Raw genomic sequence first — 10,000 nt, 5'->3', positions numbered from 1 at the left:
TCCTGAAGTCCTCCTCAAATTATTTATTAATTTCCGCTTCAAATCACAGTGAAGTTCAGCACGACGTTTCTCTCTCTCTCTCTCTCTCTCTCTCTCTCTCTCTCTCTCTCTCTCCGGAATGCCCTGGTTCACCCAACTGACGTGTAAAAGTATTTTCCCACCTGTATTCGGGCAGACCACGCCCTCTTCTCCTTTGATTAGTTACAACCGCCGGGAATTCCGGGATCTAATTGGATTATCTGGAAGACCGCATGGTTTTGACTAATCAGAGCACAGAGGCGGAGTTTGTACAATGTGTGTGGGAATAAAAGCCACTGAACCGCCAACTTCTTCCGCCCACTGCACTTCCGTTTATTTTCAATTTAATAGTTCTCACTGATCGCGATATCCGTAAACCGCAAAATATTAAACCACAACAGATCAAAAAATAAATAAATTCACAACATTATTTACAAATTTGTCATTTGTAGTCGGTTTTCAGAAATCAGATTTTTGTTATTTATTTTTAAAACTCATTCGAAAATATATTTACTAAACAATCCTGGTTCTCTGCGGCTTCCGTATTTTAAAAAAGTCCGCATTTGTCACGTGACATTCAGGTCTTCCGGGTTGTTTCAAAATGCCACAAACTGCGTTAAGCGGCTGGTGATAAAGTGAAATAATGTGAATATAAAATAATGATTTAATTCTAACGGAAACACACTGGAGGTAAACATCCCGAGGAGAAAAAGGAGAATTTGTACATTTATATTTTATTCCGGAGACTTTGGGACCGGTGTCAGATAACAGGAGCTGGTGTAAGTGGCGTTAGCATCGTGTGCTAATCCTCAGAGAGAGAGAGTCAGACAGGACATGTGTGTGTGTGTGTGTGTGTGTGTGTGTGTGTGTGTGTGTGTGTGTGTTTATAAAGTATTTATTCAGGTGTATTGTGTTTACTGGAAGTTATAATAACACACTGTTCTCGCCGATTAACTGTTCACACACACACACACACACACGTAAACAGTATATAAATAAATTGTGTTCATCATTTTTGTTTACGTCACAACTCGGCCACGCCCCTTTTCACTATATGAGCGACTTGAACTCTAAATAACGGAGGCGAATGAAGTAAACAAACCATGTAGAGTTCCAGTGTGTATAATATACTGCAGTTAAAGTGTCCTTTAAACCTTCACTTCAGTAAAGTCTTCACTTAATCACCTCAGTTTCTGTGTAAAGACTCGAATGTGACTCTCAGCACACTGATCTATTAATAGAATGATATTAAAGACTCAAACACTGATTGATTTCTATTATAATTATCATGAACACAAAACCTTCTTTACATCTTTTTAAATAAAAACGTGTAAACGAGGTCACGTGTGTTGTGGTGAGTTCGAGTCTGGAGTTGAGTAGAACATTATTGTTCTACTTAAGAGCAAGAATGACTTACAGTCACTTTATTACTGTTCATCACTGATTAAACTCATCCCACCTGAACAGGGCTGTAATGTGCTGCAGTCGAGATTAAGCTCAGGTTCAGGAAAGCTCAGGTTCAGGAAAGCTCAGGTTCAGGAAAGCTCAGGTTCAGGAAAGCTCAGGTTCAGGAAAGCTCAGCTGGTGTTGAATGATGTCTCTTAAATCTAAATGTTGATGATTTCTCCTCACGTGTTTCAGGTAGACGTGTTTACCAGATGTTCCTCTTTTCCAGATACAAATGCGGCTAAAAGATCCCTTCTCCTTAAAAACGGCCGAGATGACCAAGCGGTCCAACAAACCCAAGAAACCTCGAGAAGAGGAGTCGTCCGATGAGGTCAGCGGTAAGGAGACATGTCTTTAGTTCCTGGTTTGTGGACAGAGAAAACATGTCCCTCTCCTAAAACAGCAGCTCAGAGTAGTGCAGGTTTCTATTAATGTGTTGATTTGGATGTTCTCATTCCCATAGCGGCGTCTGGTTCACAGGGACATGGACATTATTATGCAGCATGTGTGGAAGGAGTCTCCAGTGTCAGAGACGAAGCCCTAGTCTGTTCAGGACACAGGAGTTTACGCTTCTTTACTGTTTCTCTTATCGAGCTGAGAGTTTTAGAGATTGAAGAGATGGTGGTGGGGGTATGAGTTTATAGCAGCAAGAACAGGAACTCACTCCTATTCTAATATCACATGTAACTATAAATGGATAAATATTCTGATGTGGCTCTTCACTGAAACTGTATTATAAAAGTAATGAAACAAATACCTGTGTGTGTGTGTGTGTGTGTGTGTGTGTGTGTGTGTGTGTGTGTGTGTGTGTGTGTGTGTCAGGACTGACGTGTCAGCACGTGAGTAAAGCAGTGGAGTTGAACTCGGTGAAAAAAGCAGTAACAGGAAGTTTGTGGTCCGTTTGTTCTGACTGTATGAGGGAGAGAGACGTGTTGGAGGCGGAGCAGAGCGGTGCTCACGACATCCTCGTGTGTCTCAAGTGTGGCTTTCAGGTAATCATCATCATCATCATCATCATCATGGATTCAGTGCACTGCTTGTGCGTGTCACATTAAAAAGTTTGTGCACCCTTAAGATAAGAGAGAGAGAGAAAGCAGTCAGTACGAGAGACGCGCATGTGGATAGAGAGACGCGCGGGTGGATAGAGAGACGCGCGGGTGGATAGAGAGACGCGCGGGTGAAAAGAGAGACGCGCGGGTGGATAGAGAGACGCGCGGGTGGATAGAGAGACGCGCGGGTGGATAGAGAGACGCGCGGGTGGATAGAGAGACGCGCGGGTGGATAGAGAGACGCGCGGGTGGATAGAGAGACGCGCGGGTGGATAGAGAGACGCGCGGGTGGATAGAGAGACGCGCGGGTGGATAGAGAGACGCGCATGTGGATAGAGAGACACATGTGGATAGAGAGACGCGCGGGTGGATAGAGAGACGCGCGGGTGGATAGAGAGACGCGCGGGTGGATAGAGAGACGCGCGGGTGGATAGAGAGACGCGCGGGTGGATAGAGAGACGCGCGGGTGGATAGAGAGACGCGCGGGTGGATAGAGAGACGCGCAGGTGTATTGATACTGGATGTTTTATTAACTTTTTTATTTTATTTAAAAAATAATAGCAAGTTATTGGGTATACACATTTTTACAATCAATTTGTATCAGCATGTGCATGTAAACTTTTACCTGTTCTGTCTGTCAGTATATCCTTATACACGTGTGCGTGTGTGCGTGTGTGCGTGTGTGCGTGCGTGTGTGTGTGCGTGTGTGCGTGTGTGTGTGCGTGTGTGTAGGGATGCTGTCAGTCAGAGAGGCAGCATTCAGTGAAACATCAGCAGGCTCATCACTCAGACTCTCACTGTATCAGCATCAGCCTCAGCACCTGGAAAGCCTGGTACACACACACACACACACACACACACACACAGTGTATCAGGTGAGCGTGTCTGTAAGGTGTTTTTGGTGTTTCTTCCCCTCAGGTGTTTCGAGTGTAATGAGGAACTCTCCACACACTGCAATAAAAAAGCTCTGGCTCAAACACTCGACTTCCTGCAGAAACACTCAGCAAAGTCCACATCAGGTAACTCTTCTTCATCACCACACCTCTATCATCATCTTCACCTTAATCAACACGCCTTTATTTTTATCCACACCTTTATCTTCATCATCACCCTATCTTCATCCTCACCCTATCTTCATCATCACTCTATCTTCATCATCACCCTATGTTCATCATCACCCTATCTTCATCATCACTCTATCTTCATCATCACTCTATCTTCATCATCACTCTATCTTCATCATCACCCTATGTTCATCATCACCCTATGTTCATCATCACCCTATCTTCATCATCACTCTATCTTCATCATCACCCTATCTTCATCATCACCCTATCTTCATCATCACTCTATCTTCATCATCACTCTATCTTCTTCATCACTCTATCTTCATCATCACTCTATCTTCATCATCACTCTATCTTCTTCATCACTCTATCTTCATCATCACTCTATCTTCATCATCACTCTATCTTCATCATCACTCTATCTTCTTCATCACTCTATCTTCATCATCACTCTATCTTCGCTACACCTGAGAGTGGTTCAGTACACACTCATTGGCTCACTGGCTCCCTCTGCTGGCTGAGAGCTTCACATTAATAAATGGATAAAATAATGTGTGTTGGAAATCATATTATTGAGTTCACATGATGAGGACGATGATCTGTGGGACATGCAGAACCCATAGAAATGATCATCTGGAGGTGAAGATCTGCTTAAGTACGTAGAATACCTTATAAATCTAGTTTTAAACTGTAAAACAACACATAAGGGTTTAGAAAAGCAGCTCATGATCCTCATAAAGCTCATTAATGCAGTCTGTAGTGCAAGAGATGAAGGTTGGATGCCATGGTGTGTGTGTGTGTGTGTGTGTGTGTGTGTGTGTGTGTGTGTGTGTGTGTGTGTGTGAGTGTGAGAGAGAGAGACTGGTGCTGTGTGTATTAACTCATCTTTTGTCCTTTAGTCTAACTGTCTCACTGAAGGACCAATCAGCAGGTTTATTAAGGAGGTAATTAATCTCCCCGGCTCTCCGGCAGATCTGTAAAAAACCTTCATTTTTCATGGCGTGAGTAAACGCCGGCTACTGTGCTTCTCCTTCTCAGGAGCCGTGATGCAGATTGTGTTTTCACACGTGACCCTGAATTTGGTGTTGTGTGTGCGTTTTTTTTATTCCGCTTCTTGTTTGGCTGCGTGACTCGTTTCCAAGGACGCGTGTGGAGCGCTTTTAGAGACGCTGGAGAAAAGCGAGAATCTGATTTGAATAGCAAATTTCACCAAATAATTTCATTCCAAAGTGTGAACTGATGTCAGAGCGAGAACCGGAGGAATTCATCAATTCTGTGTGTGTGCGTGCGCGCGTGTGTGCGCGTGTGTGCGCGTGTGTGTGCGTGTGTGTGCGCGCGTGTGTGTGCGCGTGTGTGTGTGTGTGTATAAGAGCCTGTAAGAGTATGTGGGTATTGGGTGTGTGTACAGATGAGAGCCCGTGGATGAGCAAGATACACATGTCTCATGTCTCCTCACACCACTCCTCTCACTGTTCCTCACACTGTTCCTCTCATGTCTCCTCACACCACTCCTCTCACTGTTCCTCACACTGTTCCTCTCATGTCTCCTCACACCACTCCTCTCACTGTTCCTCACACTGTTCCTCTCATGTCTCCTCACACCACTCCTCTCACTGTTCCTCACACTGTTCCTCTCATGTCTCCTCACACCACTCCTCTCACTGTTCCTCACACTGTTCCTCTCATGTCTCCTCACACCACTCCTCTCACTGTTCCTCACACTGTTCCTCTCATGTCTCCTCACACCACTCCTCTCACTGTTCCTCACACTGTTCCTCTCATGTCTCCTCACACCACTCCTCTCACTGTTCCTCACACTGTTCCTCTCATGTCTCCTCACACCACTCCTCTCACTGTTCCTCACACTGTTCCTCTCACTGTTCCTCACACCACTCCTCTCACTGTTCCTCACACTGTTCCTCTCATGTCTCCTCACACCACTCCTCTCACTGTTCCTCACACCACTCCTCTCACTGTTCCTCACACCACTCCTCTCACTGTTCCTCACACAGCTCCTCACACGGCTCCTCTCACGGCTCTGAAGCAGCCTCTTAGCCCTTTCACTTTCTTTATCCACCTCAGGTGTTTCAGACAGGATCACGCTGTAGCGGGTGGTCAGGTCACTGGTTTTGGGTCAAATAGGGCAGAAACTCGGCCTTCCACCTTCTGTCCTCCATCTCGTCCTCCACTTCTGTAAATTACCTGCTGCCACTCTTCCCTGGACATTATTCCCTCCTGCCTGAGTAAAGAGGTAAAAAGGAGACGAATAAAAACACGCCTCCATTGTGGCCCTGAAATGAGCCTGGTCTAGTGCGAGAGCTGGTGAAATTACATTTCTCCTCGAAGGCCAGGGCGTTTTTCTGTTTTATTTCTTTTCCCTCCTCAGGCTGTTGTTGTATTATTATTCCCTCCTTCTGCTCACAAAAGAGCTCCAGGGAGAATTTTTTTCTCTCTCGAATCCATAATAGTTGAGTATAACAACAGCGGTGGAGGAGAAAGAAAATCCATTAACTGCTCTCTCTGTCAGCATGGAGACCTTCAGCTGGAGTACCTGAGGCCCCCTGTGAGGAGACTTGACCTCCCCGAGACAGACTTTACCTTTCAGCTGGCACGTCTTTGTTTGAGCAAATTAAAATCTTTCTGTTCTTTATTCCTGCTTTCGATAAGCAGCAGAGACGCCTCACTACACCGCTTTAACCACCGTTCATCTTCACACAGGAGCAGCAGGAGGAAGGTGAGGGTGAGGATGATGAGGAGGTGGAGATGATTGTAAGGGTGAAGATGAGTAACAGATGATAGTGATGAAGGTGGGGATGAGGAGATGATAAGGAAGAGATGGTGATGGTTTTAGCCTGTAGAGCTCATGTGTCACGTTACGAGAGAAGAATCTCACACACTCACACCGTCTCAGGTCGCCGTGGAGACGAACTCGGTGTGTGTGAATCCGCACAACTACATTAGAGTCAAATCAATAAAATTAAAAAAAGAGTTAAAAAAGTGAAATACACTTTTAAATGTATTCAAATTCAGTTTGTGTAAATAGAGAAGTGTGTGTGTGTGTGTGAGTGTGTGTCTCTGTCTGTGTGTGTGTGTGTGTGTGTGTGTGTGTGTCTGTCTGTGTGTGTGTGTGTGTGTGTGTGTGTCTGTCTGTGTGTGTGTGTGTGTGTGTGTGTACATGAGTGCTCTAACTGACACCATGTGCACGCTGCTGCTTCACTGATTTCTGGGACAGCATGGTCTGAGGAAGTGTGTGTGCGTGCGTGTGTGCGTGCGTGTGCGTGTGTGCGTGCGTGTGCGTGTGTGCGGGATGAAGATGTTGGACTCAGATGGCAGTGTTGAGGGTTTTTCATGCCTCATGGTCACAGAGTTGTAATTAATCAAGACATTTGGTGTTGCTTGTCGTTCCTCCTGAGCTTCTGGATCCTGAATCAGTGATGCAGATTTGGAAAAGAAACCTGTGTGATATTGATTTCTTCTCCTCAGCATTGGTGGAGATTGATGCTATGGAATGGATTTGGAGCGGATCTCCTGTACCATCCTGTGGATGGACAGGAACCTGAAGTCCAGTCCTGCAGATGGGAGGTGGTTTGGTGTGTAGTGTGGTCTCAGGGTGAGTTTAGTGTCTGAGAGCATATTTGGTGTTCAGGGTGGAGGAGAATCAGGTGGTGGAGCCGAGAGGAGAGGAACAGAGCGCTGCAGGGAAAGAAAAACAACGAGAAACAATCTGCTGTTCCATATGCCTCTGTCTCAGACAGATGGTCGCATCAGCTCTGTTTAACTTCACTAACGTGTCCACGGGCGTGTCTGCTCTCTCTCCACACAGATCTTCTTCATAACCTCAACGTCACTGCCTTCAACCTTTTACCACTATATATTCTCATAACGCTGATAGGTGAATATTATAGTCATTATGAATATATCAGGTATGAAGCACAGCTCATTCTCAAGAGTTTTTCTGCATTCTTATTGATTCTTCATGAAGCTCAGTCGTAACCTTCAACAGGAACGAAAAGCACCTGAAGAAACTCGACCATAAAAACGCTTCTGAATCCTGATGTAAAGTTAGAAAATGGAATTCAGTCTTACGAACATCTGAAGTGCGTTATACAGAGAATAAAGTCTGTTCGAGCTTTTAGCTCCTTCAGTTCTCTGTGTTCCTTTAGAAGTGTCTTCATGAGCACCATTGAAGGTCTGAGTCATTTTCTAGATGTTAATGCTGCTCTTTGCATTCCTGAGAATTATGATGATAATATCAAACACCGTGATGCAGCTTTACCACCAGGTGGAGCTGTTTTAGTTGTAGCCTGAAGGTCAGTTAGCTAACAGAACGTCCCAATGGAACCGTCAGGACAAACTACACTACACAGATAAAACCGTAACACCCACTGGACGTCTGCATCACCCAAATCTTCTGAATATACCTCCACAAACTTTAACAGAGTTTCTCCTGATATACTGAAACACCCAGACAACCATAACGACAACCATGATATTCCGTTACAACCTCCTGATATTCCATAACAACCTCCTGATATTCCATAACAACCTCCTGATATTCCATAACAACCTCCTGATATTCCATAACAACCTCCTGATATTCCATAACAACCTCCTGATATTCCATAACAACCTCGTGATATTCAAGTGTGTAGCTTGTAAAGGGCAGAGCTGTGTGTGTGTGTGTGTGTGTGTGCGCGTGTGTGTGTAGAGAATCATTTATTTATTATTTATTTATTAAATACTCCCCCCCCCCCCCACACACACACACACACACAGATTCGTATGTTGTTTTGAGTCGTCTGATTCTTGTGTCCTGCATTTCCTCTGCGTCTCGTGTTTTCTCCGTCACGTCTCTGTGTTTATAGACAGATGGTGTCTCTCCCACATGACTGTACATCATCACACAGACTACCAGATGTTCAAGTTCCAGATGTTTTTCACCTTTAATCATTTTAATTAATTTATTTATTTTTTCCATATTTATATCAAACTTCCAGGAATTCACTTTCTGATTTAAACTTTTTTATTTTATTCCCACTGTCTGTTTATGATCTCCAGGGAGCACATACTTTTACACTTCCTTTCTCCTGTGCATTTCCTCTGTTAAAACATCAAACAGAACAACAGTAACAATGTTATTACAGAAACCAGACTGTAAATGAAGATGAAATGCAGCATATTAGACCCTAAACCGCATCAGTAATTATAGACTAGTGAGCGGAATGCTGGTGAAAAAATTCCCTGTTTTAAAGAAAAATTGTCACGTGGCATCATTTAAATCTCTGATCCGCATCGTTCTTTACAAACTTTCCCTTTTCCCTCCTCAGGCTGTTGTTGTATTATTATTCCCTCCTTCTGCTCACAAAAGAGCTCCAGGGAGAATTTCTTTCTCTCTCGAATCCATAATAGTTGAGTATAACAACAGCGGTGGAGGAAAAAAGAAAATCCATTAACTGCTCTCTCTGTCAGCATGGAGACCTTCAGCTGGAGTACCTGAGGCCCCCTGTGAGGAGACTTGACCTCCCCGAGACAGACTTTACCTTTCAGCTGGCACGTCTTTGTTTGAGCAAATTAAAATCTTTCTGTTCTTTATTCCTGCTTTCGATAAGCAGCAGAGACGCCTCACTACACCGCTTTAACCACCGTTCATCTTCACACAGGAGCAGCAGGAGGAGCAGGAAGGTGCTGGTTTGTACTTGATAAGTGTGTGGTGTGTTATCACTTGAACATAAAAGTGTTGCGGCTGAGTGGCGAGAGACAGAAATATCTCACACTCGGGTCACGGAGGAGACGAACGTGTTTCAGCTACCAGTGTAAATGTGTCTGAAAGAGGAGACTTTCTTAATGAGAGCTTTAAACATCAGATGTGTGATTTTTCATCTCATACCCACATGTAGATATCAGTTCTTATTGGAATCAATTATCTGGAGATGATTTCCCGCTTTTGTAATTAATCTGAGAAGTTGCTCTGTTGATGCTTCAGTCTGTAAATGAACCTGTGATATAAACCTGCTGATCGCTCAATGCCAATTAATTTATATCGCCTGCTTTCTGAATAAACACACACACACACACACACACACACACACACACACACACACACAGTGTACTAATGTAAATTATTTAATATACATTTTATTTTTTTCAGTAAATTATTCAGTTTTAAAAATTCTAAAAAGAGAAGAGACTGATTAAACAGTATGTGGGTGTTAGTAACTGTGTACACACACACACACACACACTCTCCTTCTCAGTGTTGGTACGCAGGTTGTCAGCATGTCTCCTGAGCCTTAAACTCGCCAGATTTTCGGTGTTTTTTCGGTTTGTCCTGATAATTCCTGTGTGTGTGTGTGTGTGTGTGTGTGTGTGTGTGTGTGTGTGTGTGTGTGTGTGTGTGGTTGAGAGTCGCAGCTGCATCTC

The 10,000-nt window shown here is 44.1% G+C and overlaps 2 protein-coding genes across 4 annotated transcripts in view; one reads left to right on the top strand and one right to left on the bottom strand.

Moving 5' to 3' along the window:
- The window catches only part of tstd3 (thiosulfate sulfurtransferase like domain containing 3), a 2,190-nt gene extending 2,034 nt beyond the window's left edge, over positions 1-156 (bottom strand). The window contains exon 1 of the mRNA XM_083526189.1: positions 1-156. This exon is cut by the window's left edge and continues 102 nt beyond it. Coding sequence (XP_083382315.1) covers position 1 — 1 coding nt within the window. The 5' untranslated portion in view covers positions 2-156.
- A 421-nt stretch (positions 157-577) lies between these two features.
- The window catches only part of usp45 (ubiquitin specific peptidase 45), a 22,858-nt gene continuing 13,435 nt past the window's right edge, over positions 578-10,000 (top strand). Inside the window, exons 1-5 of one of the 3 annotated variants that reach the window (XM_083525689.1) lie at positions 578-708; positions 1,694-1,802; positions 2,287-2,456; positions 3,246-3,346; positions 3,432-3,532. In XM_083525689.1, the coding sequence (XP_083381815.1) occupies positions 1,700-1,802; positions 2,287-2,456; positions 3,246-3,346; positions 3,432-3,532 (475 nt within the window). In that variant the 5' untranslated portion in view covers positions 578-708; positions 1,694-1,699. Of the gene's footprint in view, positions 798-1,693; positions 1,803-2,286; positions 2,457-3,245; positions 3,347-3,431; positions 3,533-10,000 lie in introns of those variants that run through there. The other 2 variants (XM_083525690.1, XM_083525691.1) reach the window with 2 other exon arrangements.

The sequence above is a fragment of the Silurus aristotelis genome, assembly GCF_946808225.1.
Source record: "Silurus aristotelis genome assembly, chromosome: 22".
Taxonomy (NCBI): Eukaryota; Metazoa; Chordata; class Actinopteri; order Siluriformes; family Siluridae; genus Silurus; species Silurus aristotelis.
This window is presented reverse-complemented; position numbering and strand designations above follow the sequence as displayed.